The sequence below is a fragment of the Camelus dromedarius genome, chromosome 9 (genome assembly GCF_036321535.1).
Source record: "Camelus dromedarius isolate mCamDro1 chromosome 9, mCamDro1.pat, whole genome shotgun sequence".
NCBI lineage: Eukaryota > Metazoa > Chordata > Mammalia > Artiodactyla > Camelidae > Camelus > Camelus dromedarius.
Window position 1 is genome coordinate 32,575,885 of NC_087444.1, and position 27,344 is coordinate 32,603,228.

The following is a 27,344-nucleotide window of genomic DNA, read 5'->3' on the forward strand; positions in this document are numbered from 1 at the left end:
TTTTAAATTTTTTTAACAGTAGGATGGGTTTGATATCATGTTACTATCAGTTTAATAAAAACAGTTATAGTAATGGGTTGACAGATTTACAAAAAAGGGTAACCACAAGCCAAAAATTTACAAAGGAGTCACAAAAATTAAATAAAATCCATGATAATACAAAGGAAAGTTACCAAACCACAAAAGGAAGAAGAAAGGAACAAAGAGGATATACCAATTCAACTGCAAAGATAAGTTCAAAATGGCAATAAACACACATCTATCATTAATTACTGTAAATGTTAATGGACTAAATGCTCCAGTCAAAAGACACAGAGTGGCAGACTGGATAATAAAGCAAGAACCTTCAATATGCTGCATACAAGAGACCCACTTTAGGGAGAAGGACACATATAGATTGAGAGTGAAAGGATGGAAAAGGATATTCCATGCAAATGGAAAAGCCAAAAAAGCAGGTGTTGCAGTACTGATTTCAGACAAAATAGACTTTAAAACAAAGGCCATAAAGAAAGATAAAGAAGGACATTTTATAATGATTAAAGGAGTGATACAAGATGAGGATATTACACTCGTTAATATATATGCACCCAATATAGGAGCACCTAAGTACATACAAGAATTACTAACAGAGATAAAGGGGGATATTGATGGGAATACAGTCATAGTTGGAGATTTTAACACTGCATTAACATCACTAGACAGATCTTCCAGACAGAAAATAAACAAGGCAACAGAGAAATTAAATACTACAATAGAAAAACTAGATTTGGTGGATATTTTCAGAGCATTACACCCCCCAAAAATAGGATATACATTCTTTTCAAGTGCACATGGAACATTTTCCAGGATCGATCATGTACTTGGGCACAAAAGAAACCTCAACAATTTTAAGAAGATAGAAATTATCTCAAGCATCTTTACTGACCACAATGCCATGAAACTGGAAATCAACAACAGAGAAACAAACGAGAAAAAAAGGAAAGCATGGAGATTAAGCAATATGTTATTGAACAAACAATGGATCAATGAGGAAATCAAAGCTGAAATTAAAAAATACCTTGAGACAAATGATAATGAAAGCACAACCACTCAAAACCTCTGGGACACAGCAACGGCAGTGCTAAGAGGGAAGTTTATAGCGATACAGGCCTTCCTCAAAAAAGAAGAACAATCTCAAATAAACAATTTAACCCACCACCTGAATGAATTAGAAAAAGAAGAACAAAAAGCCCCAAAAAGCAGCAGAAGGAAGGAAATAATAAAGATCAGAGAGGAATTAAATACAATAGAGATTAACAAGACCATAGAAAAAATCAACCAAACCAAAAGCTGGTTTTTTGAAAAAAGTAAATAAAATCGACAAACCTCTGGCCAAACTCACAAAGAAGAAAAAAGAGAGAGCACAAATTAGCAAAATAAGAAAGGAAAATGGAGAAATTACAACAAACAAAATAGAAATACAGAATATCATACGAGAATATTATGAAAAACTATATGGAACCAAACTGGATAACCTAGAGGAGATGGACAAGTTTCTGGAAACATACTGTCCACCAAAACTGAATCAAGAAGAATCTGAACACTTGAACAATCCGATCACTAGAAAGGAAATAGAAATAGCAATTAAAAACCTCCCTACAAATAAAAGTCCAGGACCGGACGGCTTCACCGGGGAATTCTACCAAACATACAAAGAAGAACTCATACCAGTCCTTCTCAAACTCTTCCAGACGATTGAAAAGGAGGGAATACTCCCAAACTCATTCTATGAAGCCACCATCACCCTGATACCAAAACCAGGCAAAGACACTACAAAAAAAGAGAATTATAGGCCAATATCACTGATGAACATAGACGCCAAAATCCTCACCAAAATTTTAGCAAATAGAATCCAACAACACATAAAAAAGATTATACATCATGACCAAGTGGGGTTCATCCCAGGGACACAAGGCTGGTTCAACATACGCAAATCAATCAGTGTAATACATCACATCAACAAGAGAATGGACAAAAACCACATGATCATCTCAATCGATGCAGAAAAAGCATTTGACAAAATTCAACACCCATTTATGATAAAAACTCTCGCCAAAGTGGGTATAGAGGGAACATATCTCAACATAATAAAAGCTATATATGACAAACCTACAGCCAGCATAGTACTCAACGGTGAAAAACTCAAAAGCTTCCCACTAAAATCTGGGACAAGACAAGGATGCCCACTATCACCACTCCTATTCAACATAGTCCTGGAAGTCCTAGCCACAGCAGTCAGGCAAGAGAAAGAAATAAAAGGGATCCAAATTGGAAAAGAAGAGGTAAAAGTGTCATTATATGCTGATGACATGTTACTATATATAGAAAACCCTAAAAGGTCCACACAAAAGCTACTAGAGCTGATTGAAGAATTCAGCAAGGTAGCAGGTTACAAAATTAACGTTCAAAAATCAGTTGCATTTCTTTACACTAACGATAAATCAACAGAAGAAAGTAAAGAAACAATCCCCTTTAAAATAGCACCCAAAGTAATAAAATATCTGGGAATAAATCTAACCAAGGAGGTGAAAGAATTATACACAGAAAACTATAAACCATTGATGAAGGAAATTAAAGAAGACTTTAAAAAATGGAAAGATATTCCATGCTCTTGGATTGGAAGAATCAATATTGTTAAGATGGTCCCACTACCCAAGGCAATCTACAGATTTAATGCAATCCCTATCCAATTACCCAGGACATATTTCACAGAACTAGAAAAAATCATAATGAAATTCATATGGAACCATCAAAGACCTAGAATTGCCAAAGCATTACTGAAGAGAAAGAAAGAGGCTGGAGGAATAACTCTCCCAGACTTCAGACAATACTATAGAGCTACAGTCATCAAGACAGCATGGTATTGGTACCAAAACAGAGATATAAACCATGGAACAGAATAGAGAGCCCAGAAATGAACCCACAGACTTTTGGTCAACTCATCTTTGACAAAGGAGGCAAGAATATACATTGGAATAAAGACAGTCTCTTCAGCAAATGGTGTTGGGAAAACTGGACAGCAGCATGTAAAACAATGAAGCTAGAACACTCCCTTACACCATATACAAAAATCAACTCAAAATGGATTAAAGACTTAAACATAAGACAAGATACAATAAACCTCCTAGAGGAAAACATAGGCAAAACATTATCTGACATACATTTCAAAAATTTTCTCCTAGAAGAAATAAAAGCAAGAATAAACAAATGGGACCTAATGAAACTTACAAGCTTCTGCATAGCAAAGGAAACCAGAAGTAAAACAAGAAGAAAACCTACGGAATGGGAGAAAATTTTTGCAAGTGAAACCGACAAAGGCTTGATCTCCAGAATATATAAGTAGCTCATACGACTCAATAAGAAAAAAATAAACAACCCAATCCAAAAATGGGCAGAAGACCTAAACAAGCAATTCTCCAAGGAAGACATACAAATGATCAAAAAGCACAGGAAAAAATGCTCAATATCACTAATTATCAGAGAAATGCAAATCAAAACTACAATGAGGTATCACCTCACACCAGTCAGAATGGCCGTCATTCAAAAATCCACAAATGACAAATGCTGGAGAGGCTGTGGAGAAAGGGGAACCCTCCTACACTGCTGGTGGGAATGCAGTTTGGTGCAGCCACTATGGAAAACAGTGTGGAGATTCCTCAAAAGACTAGGAATAAACTTACCATATGACCCAGGAATCCCACTCCTGGGCTTGTATCCAGAAGGAAATCTACTTCAGGATGACACCTGCACCCCAATGTTCCTAGCAGCACTATTTACAATAGCCAAAACATGGAAACAGCCTAAATGTCCATCAGCAGCTGACTGGATAAAGAAGATGTGGTATATTTATACAATGGAATACTACTCAGCCATAAAAACCGACAACATAATGCCATTTGCAGCAACATGGATGCTCCTGGAGAATGTCATTCTAAGTGAAGTAAGCCAGAAAGAGAAAGAAAAATACCATATGAGATCGCTCATATGTGCAATCTAAAAAACAAAAACAAAAACAAAAACAAACAAAGAAACAAAAACAAAGCGTAAATAAAGGCCAGAAATAGACTCACAGACAGAGAATACAGACTTGTGGTTACCAGGGGGGTGGAGGGTGGGAAGGGATAGACTGGGATTTCAAAATTGTAGAATAGACTACACTGTATAGCACAGGGAAATATACACAAAATGTTATGATAACTCACAGAGAAAAAAATGTGACAATGAGTGTGTATATGTCCATGAATAACTGAAAAATGGTGCTGAACACTGGAATTTGACACAACATTGTAAAATGATTATAAATCAATAAAAAATGTTAAAAAGAAAAAAAACACAAACACATGGAGATTAAACGATATGCTACAAAAACAAACAAAGAGACAAACAAATGGGTCAATGAAGAAATCCAAAAGGAAAGCATAAAATACCTTAAAATGGATGAAATAAAAACAGAACCTTCCAAAATCTATAGGACACAGCAAAAACAGTTCTAAGAGGGAAGTTTATAGCAATATAAGCTTATCTCAAGAAACGAGAAAAATTTCAAATAAAAAACACAACCTACTATCTAAAGGAATTAGAAAAGGAAGAACAAACAAAACCCCAGAGCAGTAGAAGGAAGGAAATAATAAAGATCAGAGAGGAAATAAATGAAATGGGAACAAAAAAATTGATAGAAAAGAGCAATGAAAACAAGATAAATACAATTGATAAGTTGTTAGCCAGGCTCATTAAGAAAAAAGAGAGAGAACCTAAATAAACAAAATAAGAAGTGAAAGAGGAGAATTTATAACTGATGTCACAGAAATACAAACAATCATAAGAGCATAAGAACAGTTATATGCCAACAAATTGGACAACCTAGAAGAAATGGATAAATTCCCAAACTGAATCTTCTAAGACTGAATCACGGAAAAATAGATAATCTGAACAGACCAATTACTAGTATTGAAATTGAAACAGTAAACAAAAAACTTCCAACAAACAAAAATTCAAGGACTGGACAGCTTCACAGGGGAATTCTACCTAACATATAAAGAAGAGTTAATATTTCTCAAATGACTGTAAAAAACTAAACAAGAGGGAATACTCCTAAACTCATTCTATGAGGCCATTAGCCTGAAACCAAAACCAGACAAAGATACTACAACATATAATATACACACACACAATGGGGTAAAGAGTCTCTTCAGTAAGCGTTGCTGGGAAAACTGCACAGCTGTATGTAAAAGAATGAAATTGGAAGATTTCCTTACATCATGTAAACTCAAAATGAATTAGACCTAAATGTAAGATGTGAAACCACAAAAATCCTAGAAGTTTTGTAGATAGAACACTCTGACATAAATCATAGGAATTATTATTTTTTGGATCTGTCTCCTAAGGCAAAAGAAATAAAAGCAAAAATAAACAAATGAGACCTAATTAAACTTACGAGCTTTCGTACAGCAAAAGACAATCCACTGAATGAAAATGACATTTTCAAAAGACATGACTGATAAGGGGCTAATATCTAAAATACTTAAACCACTCATATAACTTGATATCAAACAAACCAAACAATCCAGTTTAAAAATGGGAAGACTGAAAAGGTATTTTTCCAAAGAAGACATACAGATGGCTAATAGGCACATTAAAAGATGTTCATCATTGCTAATAATTAGAGAAATATAAATTTAAAAAACAGTAAGATATCACCTCACAGCTGTCAGAATGGGTATCATCAAGAAGTCTACACATAACAAATCCTGGAGAGGATATGAAGAAAATGAAACCCTCATACACTGCTGATGGGATTGTAAATTGGTGCAGCCACTATGGAAAACAGTATGGAGGTTCCTCAAAACACTAAAAATAGAACTACTATGTGATCCAGCAATTCCACTCCTGAAATATCTAAGAAAAAAAGAAAATTAATTCAAAAAGATACATGCACCCCAATGTTCATAGCAGCATTATTTACAATAGCCAAGATATGGAAGCAACCCAGGTGTTTCATCAAAAGATGTGTGGAAAAAAATGTGTCTGTGTATATGTATATGTGTATGTGTATGTATATATATATGTATGTGTATGTGTATGTATATGTATGTAGGGGTGTGTGTGTGTGTGTATTGCTCTGCTATAAAAAAAGAATAAAATTCTGCCATTTGCAACAAGTGGCTGGACCTAGAAAATATTTTGCTTAGTGAAATAAATCAGATGGGAGAAAGACAAATACTGCATGTTATCACTTACATGTGGAAACTAAAGAAAAAACAAATGAATGTATACAGAGAAATATAAACAGACTTTAATAGAAAATAAACTAGTAAATACCAGTGGGAAGAAGGAAGGGGGGAGGGCAAGATAAGGGTTTGGGATTAAGAGATACAAACTACTATGTATCAAATAAATAAGCAACAAGGATATATGGCACAGCACAGGGAATTATAGTCACTATTTTGTAATAACTTTAAATGGAGTATAATCTATAAAATACCTAACCATTATGTTGTACACCTAAAAAAAAGTTTGATCTGTGGAATTGGACAGACTCTGTTCTAACTCTGGCTCAGGTCTCACTGGATAGACAGTGAGGTCAAGGACTGTCTGTTTAGTTTATTGATGCCTGGTACATTACGCGGTCCCTGGTACAGAACATGCAGTCAATAAGTATTTACTGAGTGAATTAAGGACAAAGCAGTTCTCAACATAAGTGATTTTGCTCACCAGAGGACATTCGACAGCATCTGGATGCAGTTTTGTTGTCACAACTAGCATGTGATGGTAAGTCAGGGCTGCTATTAAATATCCTATAATGTACAGGACGAAGACGTATCCAGCCCCAAATGTCAATAGTGCACAGTTTGAGACTCCCTGCTCTAGAGTGAGGCTAATCAGGGATACAATTCTAACTACTGACACTAATTTTTTGGCCTTGAGCAAGTTATCAAATTTCTTTAATCTTAATTTCCTCATCTATAGAATGGGGGACTGATTACAACCAATAATATACATACAAATGAGATAAACTGGGTAATGGTTATTAAGTGTTTAACAATGACTGGTGAATAGAAAGTGTGACCTATCAACGTGACCTCTGAGCACTCTTACCATTAACCTTCATTCATTGTCTCATAATGATGATGAGACTCCTTGGACGCATCTTCATGCTCTCAGAACTCACTGTATCAACTGCAGTGTAAGTACCTGCATCAAAATAAGCATAGCTCTGTTTACTGTAAGGTCAGACGGTATTTTTGTGCTTACCAGAGGCTCAATGGTAAAAACGTTATTCAAGAAGAGCATGCTGTCTGCCTGAACCATCTTTCTCTGATTCTCAAAGGTGCGGGAGAGAATGGAAAGACGTTCTCGTAGTGAAGGATCAGTGATGCACTCCTCAAGAAACTCATCGGTCTCATTCTTTTCCTCTTTGATCAGATCATCACAGAGCCTACCAAAAAAAAAAAAAAAAGAAAAGAAAAGAAAAAGAAACATGAGATTAATTTTGGTACTCCCATGAAGAACACTGTAAAGAGCTCCCCTCTAGCCCATCCTCCTGGGAATGGTCTCACCCATGACTTGGGGGTGGTCCCTCCTTGCCCTGAGTCTATAATATAACGGCTGAGTGACCTTGTATTTTAACCTCTCAAGAGCCTCAGTTTGCTCATCTTTAGTCACTTCCTTCAAGAAGTCCTCCCAGGCTTCCTGTCCTACTCAATGTCTATTTGCTTACTCCTGAGCCCTCACGTACATTTGGACAAATATTTTCTTTTAGGTAACTGTGTTTTCCAGGCTGCTTTTTGAATATTTAACATACACTCTGTCTCTCACACTTTAAGAGCAATTTTGTTTGTTTTAAACTTGCTTAGCTTTACTTCTTTCCGAGCTGTTAGCTACCTAGAGACCTAGAGAACAGAATCTGGAGCCAGCAAGGACTAGGTTTTGATACTGATTTCTACCATCTATTAACTCACTCTGGGGCTTTGGGAGTTATCTAAATCCTCTAAGCCTCAGTGCCTTCATTAATAAAGTGGAAATAATAGGAGCTCCTCCATCATAAAGATGTGTTGAGAACTAAGTGTGATCCAGGACCTGATCTAGTTCCTGGGACAAATCAGGTGCTAAGTAAATACCAGTTTTCTCCCTGTGTCAACCATAGGAAATTACCAAGCTGTCAAGCTTATAAAATGCTCTGACTACACCTGGAGACACCTCCTTTTTTCTCTCCTTCTAGCTCTTCATATCCCTTGCGAGAAGTCAGGAAAGCAGCCTTCCCCAGCCTTCTACTCATTGCTCTCAGTGAAGCTGTGTTCACATCACCCTCAGTGTCTGTTACTTCGCCTGAATTTTGAAGACTGAAGTTTCTCTCCTCCCAGGTCATATGATCATTTCCCCAGAATTTTACTGGTATTACCAGTGGTGAGAGACAAATTGTTTAGTACTGTGAGTACTGACTGAAAGCCTGGGGCCACAGAATTCCAGTCCCAGTCCCAACTATTTCTTTTCTAAATGACTTCATGAAAACTATATACACAGCAATGTCAAATAACTCTTTCTAATAACTTTAGTGTTCAGGGTCTTTCATCCCATAGCATAAAGAAGGTGAAGAAATGGTTCAGTGTGTTCTGGTCCCAAGGAAGAAAGCATTCTGTGCTTCCTTCTTATTGCTAGACGGGAAACAGTGTCCAAGGTTACCAGAGCAGCAGTCCTTCTATACTGCTGGGCAGGGCATGGCAAATTAAAGACAGCTCAGTCTACAGAAAGAAGGGAAACCATATATTCCTGCAAGTGGAATTTACTGATACCCATTCTCTAGGAATAAATCCTAAAGAAACAATCACGGATGTAAACAAAGAGTGATAAAAAGGTTCATCAGAGTGCTAGCAATAATATCAGAAAAAGTGGGTAAATTTGACATAACAGTTTAAAGGACTGGGTAAACAAATAATGGGTAGCATAAATATTACATTGATTAAGGGGGGTTAATGGAAGTCACATGTGGGGATAAAATGCTTTGTGTAGACCAAGGATGATAATTCTCTATGAATTAAAGATTATGATTAACTCAGCCCTTACACCAGAAAACAAAAGAGGACAAACACAAACTTCTAAATGCTGCTCTTCTCCCACACGGTTGGGGCTCTTAAATCTGTGACAGTTGTACAATGTAAAGGGAGAGGCGGGGAGATGATACCAGACGTCATCCTCTTTGCCCTCTATGCAGAATTAGAGCCATGGCTGAGAGTCTAAGAAGGGGACATGCAACACCACCTTGAGCTGGGGCGACTCCAACAAGGGCTTCTCTATACCTCAGTCTATTGTTTTGCCATCTTGTCCTGCTGATATTCATGGTCTTCTGTGCTCAGAGGTAGTTCTGTTTTATAGATGAGACCTCTCATCAGAGAGCATAACAACACACCAGCCTTCTCTTTCAGTAAAGCCAAGGATATAAGGCATTTTGCAAATGGTCTGGTAGCCCTAACACCCATCACCTTTAGGCATCATCAAATATAGTCCAGTCTATGGACTATAGTCATTGGGGAAGACTTGTGTCTCAGGTGCAGTAGCATTAAACCAGTAATGCCCCATCTTGAGTTCCTAGAGACCTGCACCCTGCTCCTTTAGAGCACCCCCAAGAAGTGGTAACTGGATGCTGAGGAGATTAAAAATTAAGAACCTTGGTCACTGCAGCTGGGAGAAATACTCCCATGTCCACACCTGGCATACAAAGGATGGAGCTGTCCACCTTCAAATGGATTGTGTGACCCCACACACAGAGCAACTCTGTGATGAAGATTATAAACAGAGGTCTAGAGGTTCTCTTCCTGTTTACTAAGTATCACTCAAGTCTTCAGATTCTTCTATGACCAGGAAAGGGAAGGGCTCCCCAATACAACTGAGATTAAATTGATTACTGCCAAGTGGCAGGCTCAAAGCCCAAATAAAACTCTAAATAAATAAAATAAAAATTTATTTAGAGAAATGTGTCATTTCTAACACTGAAATGTTTTGGAACACATCCATACTGATCATTCTGTGGGGGCTCCACTGAGGATGTTATAAGTTTTCGTACAGAGCAAATCCAGAATTAGAGCAGTTTCGATTGAGACAATGGTCATGACCTTAATGGAAAAAAGGGAAGCAGAAATCCTTAAAAGCCCATGCACAGTCTCTGGATATAATAAACTGTGATGAGAACAAGGATGAAAGAATCTTGTAAGATGTTTTATAATCCCTCAGGCCAAGGTAGAGGAAATAAGGAGGAATGAATTCAGCCTCAATTTTTGAAGAAATTAATTTTTCTGCGAGTCCCAGAAAAACATCAGAAAAGAGAGACCCAAAAGACAAATTCTAAAGGCTCCTCTGATTCCTAAGGTTTAAAAAAAGTGGAAAAAAAAATTTAAGCCTAGAACTTCTTCCTAGAATCTGAGATTAGCCTGAGGCCCCCAAATATGGACATGTGCCCTAAGGTTTGTACCATCATGTTTTGGTAGGTGGAGAGAAAGTCATCCTTCCTAGAATGGAAATGATAAAATGCTATTCCTGAGTAGGGCTGAAATTCCTTCGCTGGGACAAGAGACATCCAAGTCTTTGCCCAGGGACATCATCAAGATGCTGGAAGACAAGAAACCATGATGGTTGGAATAGGGTCTTCAGGGCATTGGTAATGCTAAAGTGATTAGAATTCTTGAAATGACCATGGAGCAAGTTTCAGCCCCTGTAGATGAATGCCTTGGGACAAGTTTTGAGCCATGGTCTAACTGGAGAGCAGTGGGAAGGCTCTTGAGTCTCACTTAAAAATCAACACTGAAATTTTCAAATCTTAGGTCATTGGGGTGCTGCAAAAGGAAAATTTACTCTCTCAAAGTACATGTGAGCCCATTTAGATCATCTCTGTTCCAAGTTCAGAATGAAAGTCGACCTTTCTGTCTACATTTTAACTACAGATGTTGCTGAAGGAAGAGGAGAAAAGAAAGAGGTTGCTCACTATTAGGAGAAGGAGAATCAAACATGAAAAATATTATTCCAAGGATTCCTGCCTTGGCCTTACTGGGGAGCTCAAGGGAGAATTTATACCATTAGCTAAAGATCTCACTGCTGCTTCTCAGAAATGAGGAAACCCCTAATCACAAGCAAGCTATCCAAGAACATTCTGCTTTATCTGTCAGTGATGTGGGCCTAAAAGACAACCTGAGGGTTTGGGACATGGAGGAGGAGAGGGCCTACACCCACAGCAAGAGCCCAGCCACCCACAGAAGGACAGCTATCCAGAGACAGGGACCAAATATTGAGTAAAGAGCGAACCTCTCACTATTTTCTTTGCTTTTGAGAGGATGGGCATTTAATGGCTAGTTACATCCAGGACAAGAATCCATGGCTAATAACATAAAAGTTGTGGCATGCTTGGGGCTGTATCAAGGAATGAGAAGCATGGGAGAGAAGAGACACCTGGTCAAACAAGAGGTTAGGCATCTGGCCCTAGGAGAGGGATAGGGAGAGAGGAAGCAACAGACTTCAGTGAGATCAACCAATCCAGTTTGGAGAAGCATGAGTTATGCTGCTGTGTGTCACCCACAGTGAAAATGGAGGCATTCTTATCTAGCCATCTGAAGTGACTTTTCAAGTTCTTTATTTAAGGGAAGGGCATGATCCAAGATGACAAAATTAGGCTTCCAATCATGGTTATGAAAATGCTAGCCTATGTTGTTCCCTTGCTACAAAAAATTGCTAGAGGAACTAACAGAGCAAGAGAGACAGCGAGAAAGAGAAAAGGAATAAAATAATGCCATTTGCAGCAACACAGATGGATCTGGAGATCATCATTCCAAGTGAAGTAAGCCAGAAAGAGAAAGAAAAATACCATATGGTATCACTCATATGTGGAATCTAAAAAAGAAAGAAAGGAAGAAAGAAAAAAGACAACATTAATGAACTTATCTACAAAGCAGTAACAGACTTACAGACATAGTTAACAAACTTATGGTTACAGGGGGGAAGAAGAGTGGGAAGGGATAAATTGGGAGTTCGAGATTTGCAAATACTAACCACTAAACATAAAATAGATTAAAAAACAAATTTCTTCTGTATAGCACAGAGAACTATATCAGTATCTTGCAGTAAACTATAATGAAAAAGAATATGAAAATATATATATGTATAGTATGACTGAAACATTATGCTGTATACCATAAATTGATATGTTGTAACTGACTATACTTCAATTAAAAAAAAGAAAGAAAGAAAGAGAAAAGGAAGAATAAGACTCAAGAATAATATTAGAGACGAGGCTGTGAGTGTTGGGGGAGGTGAAATGGGGGGAAAAAAGAAAAGAAATGCCCATCCAGATGTGGTTGAAATTATATTCTCTATACCTTAGCATCTCTGATAGCAACTGGTTTGAATTTTTCTTGAATTTAACTGTTGAAATGAACTTCCTTAAATACTTTTTGGACATAGGCATGGAATCAATCATGTCCTATACACTTGGTCAAACACAAAGACATAGCTGAAATTAAAGTTGGCTTCCCCTCGATAGTACACACACATTCTCTCCAAAAGATTAGGTCCACGGCACAAGTAGGAAACACTACTTTTACTGCTGTTTCTTTATTTGTACCTGCTCTCCCACTTTATCTTTAAACATGCCTGGACCATTCTGATTGTTGGTATGTACATGCCAGCTGGGGAATCAGGACAGATGAAGCAGTGGATGGGCAGTGTCCTCTTGCCTTTTTAAACTACTGGTTCTATACAGGAGGAGGTTCTATACCAGGAGGCGAAATGAAGTTTTTAGGCAGGAAAGACTTTTCTTTTCCCACTTTTTAAAGATGGCACAGTGGCAATCCGGTGATTAAAGCTCATTGTCTGAATGATAAAGCTTCTGGTCCACTGTGTCCTATCATTGTCACAGCTCCTTCTGATACAATTAGGGACAGCACACTGGGGGATTTCCGCCTGGTTTCCATAGACCCAAGACTTTTATTTTTATCACATATTAACTCCATTTTAAACAAAGCTTTGAAGCTTCCCAGGGCTAATCTTTAATGAAAATGGAAAGGCAAACAAAAAAGGCTGAAATAAATTCCGATGAAAGCAGCAAAAGTGCTAATTCAGGGACGATGGAAGGAGATAAAATTGCAAATGGAATTTAAAAGAGTCAAGGATAGATTCAGCAAAAAGAAACATTCAAAACTTCACAGTGATGAGATTAACTAAAACAGTTTGGTTTTTCATTTTATTAGTTTGCTCCACTGCCTGAAGTATCATTTTAAAAAGCAGCAGATTAAAGATACGAACAAGAAATCATTATTAAATTATATGGTTAGCAGGGATTGATCAATGCTACTGAAACTGAAAATATAAAAACCATTATACCTAAGCCCTTCTTTTTCCTCATTCTTCATATTTTCTGAAAGTATCTTTTCACTGAAAAAAAAAAAAACTCCATATTGATCCCAACCCAAAAGAGATTATTTTAAGAAACTGTATGAAAATTGACCTGGTTAGGGTTATGAAAAGAAATACAGACATGTAGATTAGTTTTGAGAGAATAGAGAAGAATGAGGTATTTGGTCTCTAAAATCCAGGAGTTTAGCTACTGATAAATTACAACCAGGTTAAGATTAACTGAGGATGGACAATGTTGTGTTTCACATAGCTCAGCTCCAGTTCTTTAAATGAAAATAAAGAGCACTAGACCTAAGTCATAAAAATCTGACACTGTTTGAATTAGTTAGAAATTTACCACAAAAGTCACAGAGTTTTCATAACTAATTTTTTGTGTTCCTATTATATAGACAGTGGTTTTTCTTACAGACCTATACTTTTCTCCATCTTCCTCTTCCTGAGTAGCAAATATCTTCCACTGGAAATGGGCAATGATGTTACTGCGGTTGTGAATAGTTACAGTTCGCTGATTGGCCAGAGATATGTAGGTTTTCTCAATGGTCAAGGAATTCTTGTCCAGCCTTATATTCACGTCTATGGCAGCTCCATACAGAGATATAAACACTTTTTCACCTAGAAATTAACAAAGTATAGATACACTTTGAGATTTATTCTAGAATGAAGCTACTAGGCTACTTCCCCTGCAAGGTGAAGTTAGGAAACATACTACAAGCATTAGACATTTCATTCTTTCCCCACCACATCAATCCAGAAATCAGACATGATCAGAAACCCTAAATGTTATGTTTGATACAGTTATACAGAAATAATCTTGCTTGGTTATTGGAAAAAATACATAAAATATGAAATGGTGTGGTGGGTCCTATCAGACTTTCTCTTCTTTGTAATAGTTCTAAATCCTATAGCCTGACCATGAGGGCATTTGAGTTCTAGAATTATAACCATTAACCTCTTCTCTATTCCAAGCATGAGCTGGATTTCTTAAAGTAATTGCACCAAGTACACCTGGGAAGAGCTGCTCAGCAAGAGGATCTAAGGCCAAAACAAAGGGGATCAGGAAGGAAGAATTAATAACTTCATTAATAGAAAACTGACTATTTAAAAGGAATCACATCCCTAAACAACAGCAATTAAAACAAAACAAAAATGAAAAACACATGCGTGCGCACGCACACACACACACACAATGTCTGCATACTGGTTACACAGAGAAAAAATAGAAAGACAGAAACTATGATTAAAGTTTTAAATTTTTTAATGTTAAGAACACCTTTCCTCAGCCTAGTAATTTAAGTTCCTCAGCCTAGTAATTTAAGTCCTTGACTTAATTCAGGATGTACCAAATGTCTTGATTCTAGGTATATAAATGAGGCTCCTTGGGCTTCCAAGACACAAACCTTCAAACTATATTCTTTCTGATCTCTGTAATGTCACAGCAGGTGCCTTACTCTGACATCAAAGGAGGAAAAGAAAATACTTAAATACCATGAATGTTCTGTTGATCTGTGCTATAATTTTAATCAGAACCCAGAAAGCCTGATCACTTACTTTATTTTTTTAGCAAATATTTCTGCTCCATTTATGACTGTATGAACCAAGCAGCTACTTAACACCTTTTACGCAGTGCAAATGCTCCTTAGGCCCTTTGAACACAGCAAAACTTTTCCCAAAGTTTAAAGAAAAAGTTAAGCATCTGACTCTAGAAGTTTAAATTTCTATTTTAAAATGTATACATAAAGTAAAAAATTCAGGCATTATAAAAACATACCATGAAAATAAAAAGTCTGCCTCCCCTTCACTCAATCCTAGAGTGAGAATCCTGCCTTACAGAGGTAACAATTGTTAGTGTTTTCACATACATCTTTCCCAAATAAAGGTATGCACTCTTGTCAACTTTTAAACTTTTTGATGAGTTAAACTGAACAGTCTGATCAGTGAAAACCTGTTGCTTTAAGTTGCATATTCTTAATTGTAGATGATGCTGAACATCATTTCATGTATTAATTGATTTCATATATATATGTGGTTCAGATACTAGAACCAACTATGCTTAGTAGTTAAAAGAAAAAAAAGGATGAGCCTGAAGCTCTATCCAAGAAATAGGAAATTTTTAAAAGATCTAGAAAATTTGATTAACAGCCACACTTTAGGCTCTTACAGAAATAAAATAAAATAATAAAGACCTACATGTAAGACCAGATACTATAAAACTCCTAAAGGAAAACACAGGCAGAACACTCTTTGACATAAATTGCAGCAATATTTTTGGGAATCTGTCTCCTAAAGCAAAGGAAATAAAAGTAAAAATTAATAAATGGGACCTAATTAAACTTAAAAGCTTTTGCACAGCAAAGGAAACCATCAATAAAATGAAAAGACAATCTACTGAATGGGAGAAAATACTTGCAAATGATACGACCCATAAGGAGTTAACATCCAACATATATAAACAACTCACACAACTCCACATCAAAAAAACCATACAACCCAAGTGAAAAGTGAGCATACGAAATGAATAGACATTTCTCCAAAGAGGAAATGCAGATGGCCAACAGGTACATGAAAAGATGCCCAACATTACTAATTATCAGAAAAACACAAATCAAAACCACAATGAAATATCACCCACACCTGTCAGAATTGCTATCATCAAAAAGTCTACACATAACAAATCCTGGAGAAGATGTGGAGAAAAGGAAAACCTCACATACTGTTGGTGGGATTGTAAATTGGTGCAGCCACCATGGAAAACAGTATGGAGGGTCCTCAAAAGACTGTAAGTAGAACTACTATGTGATCCAGCAATTCCACTCCTGGGTATATATCCAAGAAGAAAAGAAAACACTAATTCAAAAAGATACATGCACCCCAATGTTCTTAGCAGCATTATTTACAATAGCCAAGATATGGAAGCAACCCAGTGTCCATCAAAAGATGGATGGATAAAGAAGGTGTGGCATCTAGATACAATGGAATAACATTCAGCCCTAAAAAAGAATGAAATGTTGCTATTTGCAACAAGGATAGAGTTGGAGGACATTATGCTAAGAGAAAAAAGTCAGCGAAAGATAAATACTGTATGATCTCATTTATATGTGGAATCTAAAAAATACAACAAACTAGTGAATTTAACAAAAAAGAAGCAGAATGACAGATACAGAGAAAAAGTAGTGGTTACCAGTTGGGAGAGGGAATGGGGAGGGACCATATAGGAGGAGGGGGAAAAGGGTCATTATAGTATTATATGAAATCATGCGTGTGAAACTTTTAAAAGTTGTAAAGCACTACAGAATTTAAGAATCTTTCATGAAATAATAAACTAACTAACTAATATCTAACTAACTAACTAATGGGAAAAAATGAAATCATATAGAAAGGAAATATCCTAATTTTTTAAACTCTAAGAATATACTTAATAGGAGAATGTTATCAATTTTATGAAAACTAGTGAAATGACAAATGGTTCAGAAAATACAAAAGGTAATATGAAAAATAAAACCAAATGCAAGATGTAAAACGAATGTGTGAAAGACCAGGCAAATGGAATGAGAAGATGTAAAAGCATTTAACTGAGAACTCAGAAGGAGAGGAAAGAGATAATAAAGCAAAGACAGTATTTTAAGAGATGGTGGTTAAGAGTTTTCTAGGATTGATTAAAGTATTTTAAGAGATGGTGGTTAAGAGTTTTCCAGGATTGATTAAAGGCATCATTTTAGAATTCAAAAAGTGCAATGAATGTCAAATAGGATAAATTAAAAGAAAGTCATATATAAATATACTGCAGTGAAACTAAAGAAAATTAAAGACAAAGAGAAAATCCTAAAAGCAGCTAGAGGAGAAAAGATTATCTTCAACGGACCCAACGTTAGAATTACAGCTATCTTTTCAACTGAAACAATGGAAAACAAAAAACAATAGAATGGCTTCTTCAATACAATGAACAGGAAAACAATGCCAATCAAGAATTCTATGGGTTTTCAGCATTTTTTTTTTTTTGTCTACAAATGTCTTTGTTTTGTCTTCACTTTTTGAGGATATTTTTAATGGATAAAGTATTCTAAATTAGTACTTTTTTCTTTCCAGCACTTGCATAATACCATTTTACTGTCTTCTGGCTTCTAAAATTTCAGACCCAGCTGAAAAATTTGCCATCAGTATTAATGGTGCTCCTTTTAAGAGACTGTGTCTTTTTTCCTCTGACTACTTTTATGATATTGTCTTTGCTTTTGTTTTTAGCAGTATTTGTACCACTAAGGGTTTGCAGAGTTTGTGAACTTTGGGTTAATGTCATTCATCATTTTTGGAAAATTCTCAGCCATTATCTCTTAAAATATTTTTTATCCCATTCTTTGCTCTATTTCTAAGACTCCAATTACATGTGTATTGTCCTCTTGACTGTGTTCCGCATGGTTTTTGCTTTCTGTTTGGTATCTTACCCCCCACCCTATTCTTCTTTGTTTCTCTCTGTGCTTCAGTTTGGTTATTTTCTATTGACCTGTCTTCAGGTTCACTAATCCAATCTTCTGCTATGTCCATTTTACTGGTAAAGTAACATAATTATTTATTAACTTCCAACATTGTATTTTCAGCATAACATTGTTATTAAACTCTGTCAAAGATGAAACAAATAGGCCAATATACAGGCCAATTACACTTCTGAATATCAATGTATGACCTTAAATAAAAAATTAGCAATCGTAATTCATCAGCATATTAAGGCAATAATATTTTGCAACCAAGTGGAGTTTATCTCAGGAATGTGTAGAAACTCTATTGATGTAGAATAGATCTAAGAAGAAAAATTAGATAATCTTCTCCACTGATGCTGAAAAGGAATTTAACAAAATTCAAAAAAATATTTTTTATTAAAAAAATCAAAAAACCCAGGAACTGCTAAAATTAAAACACAGTATAAGTAATTAAAACAGCATAAAGAGATAGATCAATGGAACAGAATAAAAAATCAAAATTTCCAAATACATATTGGAAATTATTATAAAGGCAGCATCTTGAATCACTGGCGTATTGATGAACTTTGTTTAAAAAGAAGTGCTATTGGGACAACTTGGTAGCCATATGGAAACACATACCTCACAGCTAACATTAGAATAAAGCCAAATGAATCAAATATTTCAATTTTCAGTATGAAACTGTAAAATAGAACAGTACTCAGAAAAACTTCTTCATTACTTTTGGGGGGAAAGTTTTCTAACTGTGACAAAATCCAGATCCCTCTAAAAAACATGAGAATTGATTATATAAACATGAAAAAAGAAATTCTGCACGGTACAAAAAGTCATAAGCAAAAACAAAGGAAAACTGGGTAAAATACTTGCAATTCATATCTGAGACAAGGGGCTAAATCACCAAATATATAAATAGCTGTTAGAAGTAAGTAAGACAATCCAATGGAAGAATGGGAATAGAGAAGAAAGGAAAGAAACGAAAGAAACAAAAGGAAGAAAAGGAAGAAAAGGAAGGAAGGAAGGGAAGAAGAGAGAAAGAAAAGGAAAGGAAAAGAGAGAGAGAAAAGAAAAGAGAGAAAGAGAGAAAGGAAGGAAAGAGAGAAAGGAAGGAAGGAGGAAAGAAAGAAAGAACGAAAGAAAGAAAGGAAAGAAGAGAGGAAGGAAGAGAGAAAGAAAGAAAAGGAAAGAAAAAGAGAGAAAAAAGAAAAGAAAGAGAAAGAAAGAAAGGAAAGGAAAGGAAAAGAGAGAAGAGAAAAAGAGAGAGAGTAAGAAAGAAAGAACGAAAGAATGAAAGAACGAAAGAACGAACGAAAGAAAGAAAGAAAGAAAGAAAGAAAGAAAGAAAGAAAGAAAGAAAGAAAGAAAGAAAGAAAGAAAGAAAGAAAAGGAAGGGAAAAGAGAGAGAGACAGAAAAAGAAATATAACGGCTTTCTATATGTATGAAAAGATGCTCAGCTTGACTCTATATGATAAAAGAAGTACAACTAAAGATGTATTTATATACCATTTCCCCCCATCAGATTGGTAAAACTAAAGTTTGAGAACATAATTTATAGTCAAGACTGTGGGGAGAAGGCACTCTTAGACATTCTGTGGGAATGCAAAATGGTACTATTCTTCCCCAATCCATGGAGTGAATTTGGAACAAAACATCTATCAAAATTACAAAACTATCCTGTGGCCCACTCCTAGAAATTTATCTTACAGATCAGTCAGAACAAGATGAAGGGTATTCATTACAGCACTGTTCTCAATAACGACAGAGTGAAAACAGCCGGAGCACCACCCATCAGGAGAAGGCTGGTTCAGTCATTTGTGCTAGACCCCAAAGTGCAATACTGTGCGTGTATGAAAAAGTACGCAGTGATATGGAAAGATCTCCAGGATATATGGTTAAGTGGAAAATGCAAGGATTAGAACAATTTACACAGTATGTTATTTTTGTGTAAGGCGGGGGGAAATAAGGAAATGCATTCACGTTTACATCTATTTGTATAAAAACACTGGAAAGATATATAAGAAACCAATAAAATGAGAGCAGGGTCAGGTGAACAAGGTATGATGAAAATAACACTTTTGATACATGCTTTAAAATATTGCTTTAATTTTTGAACATACGAATATATTACTCATCTAAAACTTTAATGCTAAAAAAGGGATTACTGGGCATCCAAGAAACATGTAAAGCTGCTAGCTAGCACTAGTAATGAGAGAAATATAAAATAAAATAAAATAAAATAAAATAAAACCATTTTGTAACCACCAGATTAACAAAAATCAAAACAGTATGACAATCCTGTTTTGGCAGTATATTGGCAAACATTTGGAAAAACAAGAATTTTCATATACTGCTGATGGAAATAGATTGGTACAACCAATTGAGTATCCAGTAAAGCTCAAGATACATTGGCTATATAACTCAGCAATTTCACTTCTAGATATTTATCCTTGTGGACAATCTCACAAACTGCACAAGAAGACATACATAAAGACACTCACGACAGCATTGCTTGTAACAGCAAAAAGCTAGAAACATGCTTATATTCAGTAGAAGAATACATAAATTATAGTATTTTCATATGCTGAAGTGTGTTATGTGAAAATGAATCACAGCTATGTAACTACTATGTGTTTAAATTTTTAAAACATAATGTTGACTGAAAAAGTCAAGTTGGGAAATGGTATATACAGTAATATGCAATTTATGTGAAGTTTAAAACTATTCAAGACAATAGCATATATTGTTTATGGATAAGTAGATATGTAGGAATGGCATGAAAATGCACCCAATACAGCTCCTCTGTAAACTAAGGCAGGGGAGTTATATCAGGAAGGAGTAACAAAGTGATACCAAATCTATAATCAGTTTAGTTATCCATAAAATAAAACATCTGAAAGAAATGTATTTAGAAAAATGTTGAGATGTCCTAAATATAATGGTTGTTAACTATGTTATTTCTGTGCTTTTCCAATTATTTGAAACATTGTTTAAAAACTAATCAAGGAAAAACATTCAAGGGCTTACTTATTTCATAAAAATCTAGAGGTCAGAGAGACTAATGCCATCAACTTGAGTTCACTGCAAAATGTTCCTTCCCAGAAATAAAGCAAGAGCCACTGTACTCTTTTCGAAAACCACCTAATATTGATTTTTTTCACTACCATCTTCCAAAAATCGTCAGATCCACCAAGTGAAGAAAGCAATAACTCTGTCTTGTTTCCACAGCTGTTGAAGGACTTTCAATGATGATAATCTTAAGTAAGGTCCCCAACCCCTAGCTACTTAGAAGACTCAAAGGAGAAAGGGGTGTTATGCCTGTGAGAACAGGTAAGGCTGCTGTGCCTTATCGTTGGTATTTTTTGTGCCCTTGGAGTGCCTGTTCCCATTATGGCTCTGTTTTGGTTTCTGGGGTTGAATTCTGCAGTCACTGTAGATGAGGCTAGCCACAGTCATTTATTATGTCCTAGTAAAGACATATTTTATGGAAGGTCTCATTACCTCTTGCAAGTTTCGCTACTATCAATCAAGCAAAAACAAGTATGAACGAAACTAATTTTACCCCCTCCAATGTGAAACTAGCTGTATACACAATACATTTTATACTGCGGTTTTAGTTACTTTCAGACAACAGAGGACAGTAAATAAAATATATGAGCAGAGCCATAGATTCTCTTGGGAACTGGCAAGTTGATGGAAAGAATGTTTCTCATCTCTTGGTCACAGCAGGGTCAGATTCACCACTCAAGTGGATTGCTGAATCAAACTTCTTCAGAAGTGCTCTTTCTTTGAAGGGTTCAGGAAACAAATTACACAACTTGACTGAGCTCACCTAGCACATCAATGGAAATGCCAAAATTGGTATTCTTAATCTACATGGAAGGCAGTGTAGGGTTATAGAAAGCATGCTGGCCTCAGAGGAGTCCAAAGACCAGGGTCCAAGTTCCAGCTTTACTTAGGTGTACAGTCATTTAATGCCTCTGGGCCTCAGTTTACTTCTCCCTAAAAGGAAGGGAGTTGCAGAGATGTCCTCTAATGTCCTTTTAAATACTAACATCTAATGACTTGAGAGTCTTCACTTGCTATGCAGTTTACGAAAACACTCCACTTCCCTAAACAATCTCTGACCATCAGTTTATCCTAACTTCTGGCTATTCCCTATCCTAAGCTGCAAAATAAGAAACTAAGAAAACTAGGTCAAGGAATGTTTGCATTGGCTCTAAAACATTTGCTTCTTTATAATGACTGTCTTTTGCTAGATTTTGTAATTATAATGGCACATGTTTATAATTCATTATAATAATCACACAATTGACACAAAGCTCATAGAGCTAAGTCTGCACGGGTATATTCAGATACATATTATTCAGCAGTTTCACCTGCACGATTTCATATCACACTCAATTACTATATTATATTTTGGTACTCATTTATTAGCCTTTAGGCAGAAAAAAAATTCTTCATGGTTTATTAGCATAAAATACATAATTGACTATAAAGCTGCTCTATGAAGTACTAATATTACAGTTGCTTGCATGTTTAATAATATTACATCATCACACCTTTGGGGAAAAGAGCCCATTCGCCGACTTCTGATTCCTGAATTGAAATATCTCCTCTTCACTAAGAGACAAAATACTTTTTAAAATGCTGAATAAGTGCATCAGCTCTATTTCCTGATTATGCCACTAGTTAATGCCACCTCTCTGATGACAGTAACTTTACCAGGCATCAAGGAAAATCACTGCTGTGCTCCTACTTTACTGCTCATCCAAATAACCTGTTTCAATAACAGTGTCTTTTTTAAAAGCCTGTTCTGAATACTAATATTTCCTTGAATCCTTAGATTATATAAAGCTTCTTAATATCAACTGAAAAACGTAAAACTTAAGGCAATTAACCATTTGTTTCTCTCCTAATAGTCAGTATTTTAACTTCTCAGTTTTACTGGAATAATGGAACTAATTTACTCAGTGTTCCGATTTCATTTCAGTTTGGGTTTTGTTGTTGTGAATGTAGCTTTGAGAAATTGAATTTTTAATCTCTTCTGGATGGATTAGTTTGTAAAAGGTATCAAGTTACTTTAGTTCCTTCTCAGCTTTAGACTATAATAAAAAGTTTGCTTGAACAAACTTGATTTTACTACGGAAGAGCATATACAGCAGGAAAGGAAGGGAGAGTTCTGGTTCAGGAAAATGCTAATAAATAAAATATCAGACATCAGTGAAATTTATACTTGACTTCTTTAACTGCTAGAGAACTAGTTCAAACTCCAGTTGTCAAAAAAGCAAAATCTCCTAGCTGCATTTAATCAAGTGGAGGACCCACAGTGGAAAGGTATAAACACAACTGTTAGAAATGTGATTGACAATAAAACCAAGAGCTGATTTTTTGAAAGCGTAAACCAAATTGACAAACTTCTGGCCGGGCTCACCAAGAAGAAAAGAGAGAGGACCCAAATAATCAAAGTAAGAAATGAAAAAGGAGAAATAACAACTGATACTGCAGAAATTAAAAAAAAAAAAAATAAGAGAATACTGTGAACAATTTATATGCCAACAAATTGGACAACCTAGAAGAAATGGACAAGTTTCTAAAAACATATAGTCCACCAAAACTACTAAATCAGGAAGAAATAGATAATTTGAACAGACTGATCACTAGAAGCGAAGTAGAATCTATTAAAAACAAACAAACAAACAAAACGTCCCTTTAAACCAAAGTTGAGGACCTGATGGCTTCACTGGGGGATTCTACCAAACATACAAAGAAGTTATAGTGATCCTTCTCAAAAATCTTCCAAAACACTGAAGAGAAGGAAATACTCCCAAACTCATTTTATGAAACTACCATTGCCCTGGTAACAAAACCAGACAAAGACATTACCAAAAAAGAAAATTACAGGCCAATATATCTGATGAACATAGATGCAAATATTCTCCACAAAATATTAGCAAACTGAATCCAATAACACATAGAAAAGATCATATACCACTATCAAGTTGGATTCATTCCAGGATCACAAGGATGGTTCAACACATGCAGATCAATCAGTGTGATATACCACATCAACAGAAGAAAAGATAAAAACCACATGATCATCTCAACAGATGCTAAACAAGCATTTGATAAAATTCAACATCCATTCATGATAAAAACTTACCAAAGTGGGTATAGTGGGAACATATCTCAACATAATAAAAGCTATTTATGACAAACCCACAGCCAACATAATACTCAATGGTGAAAAGCCGAAAACTCTCCCTCTAAAATCTGGAACAAGACAAAGATGCATATTCTTATCACTTCTACTCAAGGCAGTACTGGAAGTCCTAGTCACAGCAATTAGATAAGAAAAAGAAATAAAAGGTATCCAAATTGGAAGGAAAGAGGTAAAAATTATGAGTATATGACAACAACATGATACTATATATAGAAAATCCTAAAGACTCCACACAAAAACTACCAGAACTGATAAACGAATTCAGCAAGATAGCAGGATACAAGATTAACATACAGAAGTCTGTTGCATTCTTTACACTAATAATGAAACATCAGAAAGGGAAAGTATAAAAAAAAATCCATTTTAAAATTGCATCAAAAAATAAAATAAAATACTTAAGAATAAACCTGACCAAGGAGGTAAAACACTTACACGCTGAGAACTGCAAAACAATGATAAAGGAAACTGAAGATAATTTAAAGAAATGGAAAGCTACCTCATGTTCTTGGAATGGAAGAATTAGTGTTGTTAAGATGGCCATACCACACAAAATAATCTACAGATTTAATGCAATCCCTATCAAATTACCCAGGACATTCTTCACAGAACTAGAAGAAATAATCCTACAATTCATATGGAATCACAAAAGACCCAGAATTGCCAAAGCAATATTGAGGAAAAAGAACAAAGCTGGAGGCATAACCCTTCCAGACTTCAAACAATACGACAAAACTACAGTAATCAAAACAGCAAAGTACTAATGCAAAAACAGACATATGGATCAATGGAATAGAATAGAGAGCCCAGAAATAAACCCACAGACCTACAGTCAATAATCTTTGACAAAGGAGTCAAGAATATACAATGGAGAAAAGATAGTCTCTTCAGCAAGTGGTGTTAGGAAAGCTGGATAGCCATATGTCAATCAATGAAGTTAGAACACTCCCTCATATCATACACAAAAATAAACTCAAAATGGCTTAAAGACTTAACTGTAAGACAGAACTCCATAAAACTCCTAGAAGAGAACATAGACAAAACATTCTCTGACATAAATCATAGCAATGTTTTCCTAGGTCAGTCTTCCAAAGGAATAGAAATAAAAGTAAAAATAAACAAATGGGACATAATCAAACTTACAAGCTTTTGCATAGCAAAGGAAACTGTAAACAAAATGAAAAGACAACCTATGGACTGGGGGGAAATACCTGCAAATGAGGTGACTGGCAAGGGCTTAATTTCCAAAATATACAACTATCTTTTACAACTCAATAACGACGACAATAACAACAACAACAAAAACCCAATCAAAAAATGCGCAGAAGACCTAAATAGACATTTCTCCAAAGAAGATATACAGATAGCCAACAGGAACATGGCAAGATGCTCAACACTGCTAATGATTAGAGAGAGGCAAATCAAAATGACAATGAAGTTTTGTCAGAATGTCATTTAAAAATCCACAAACTATAAATGCTGGAGAGGGTGTGGAGAAAAGGGAACCTTCCTACACTGGTGGTGGGAATGTAATTTAGCACAGCCACTATGGAAAACAGTATGGAGGTTCCTTTAAAAACTAAAAATAGACTTACCATATGATCCAGCAATACCACTCCTGGGCACATACCCAAAGAAAACTCTATTTTGAAAACTCCAATCTTTATAGCAGCACTATTTACAACAGCCAACATAGAAGCAACCTAAATTTCCATCGGCAGATGAATGGATAAAGAAGATACACACACACACACACACACACACACAAACACACACACACACACACACACACACAATGGAATACTGCTCAGCCATTAAAATCAAATAATGCCACTTGCAGCAACATGGATGGACCTAGAGAGTATCATACTAAGTGAAATAAGCCAGAGAAATACAAAAATGGAATCTAAAAATGATACAAATGAACTTGTTTACAAAACAGAAACAAGTTTCTGTTTTTTAAACAAACTCACAGACATGAAAAACAAACTTTCGGTTACCAAAGGGGAAAGGGGAGGAAGTGATAAATTAGACGTTTGGGATTAGCAGACACAAACTACTATATATATAAAACAGACAAACAACAAGGACCTACTGTATAGCACATATAGATTCAATATCTTGTAATAACCTATAATGGAAAAGAATATGAAAAAGAAAAAATATATATATACATATATGTATAACTGAATCACTATGCTGTACACCAGAAACTCATAGAACTATAACAGAAACAAAACAAAAAAGAAGAAGAAGAAGAAAAAGAAAGAAAAGAAATATGATTGAGCACTCCCTGCTGAGGAGTATCAATGCTCCTCTTTGTGGAATATCGTTTGAGGAAGTATGAAGAAAAACCGACGCTAAATTTCCCTCCTCAAATTAATTCATACTTCAAACAGCTGCATAAAGTTCAATCAGATGCTTATTTAGTGAAATGAGAAGCCAGTGATCAAGACTGCTTGAAAAAGCTCTGTGATTAATTGTGTTTGGGTAACCATTAACTGTTTTTCAGTAATGACAGTTTAGAGTTCCTGGTCATTGATAACCCACAATAAAGATGAAGGCATATTCTTATCAGCAGTTCATTTCATGTAAGGAGAAATGCTACAAGACAGTTTACCTCTGTATGCAATGGTTAGAAAGTGACTTTATTCATAAATCAAGGTTAACACCAAAACCTCAGGGTATGGAAATCGACTTTTTGATGCATGATTACATTTTAATATACAAATATTCATTTCCTTTAGCATAGGACTATAAATGTAAGTATGGGTGTCAACCCAAATACTTCCATAAAACTAAAATCCAGATTGAGGGTCACTGGGAGAATGTAGCTGCATTTCAAAGTCAATGGTTACAGGAGTACAAAATGCATGTGTAGTAATATGAGAGATTAGGGAGATGATCTCCTATGGTTTAAAAAAAAAGCACTGCACAGGAGTTGAGAGTCTGAGGTTGGGTTCTAATTATATTTCTGACCAGTTAAATGTCTGTGGGCAAATCACTTAATTTCATAAGTCTTCAGTTTTACATGTGTAAAATCTAAGGACTGGATTAGATTATCACTGAAATCTTCTCTCAAGGTTTGATTCTATTGCTCTATGACCACTCTAAGCTTGTTGGTCTCAAAAACTTTTGACATTGTAACCCCAACATATGTAAACTTCTTTGTTTATAAATTATACCACTATACTAGAACAGGCACATGTCAACTGTATTAAAAATACAA

The 27,344-nt window shown here is 35.6% G+C and overlaps 1 protein-coding gene across 1 annotated transcript in view; it reads right to left on the reverse strand.

Annotated features, from left to right (window-relative positions):
* The window catches only part of HYDIN (HYDIN axonemal central pair apparatus protein), a 374,065-nt gene that overhangs the window by 231,678 nt on the left and 115,043 nt on the right, over positions 1 to 27,344 (reverse strand). The window contains exons 10-11 of the mRNA XM_064489991.1: positions 13,842 to 14,043; positions 7,231 to 7,474 (exon numbers count right to left, since the gene is read on the reverse strand). Of these exons, the coding sequence (XP_064346061.1) occupies positions 7,231 to 7,474; positions 13,842 to 14,043 (446 nt within the window). The remainder of the gene's footprint in view (positions 1 to 7,230; positions 7,475 to 13,841; positions 14,044 to 27,344) is intronic.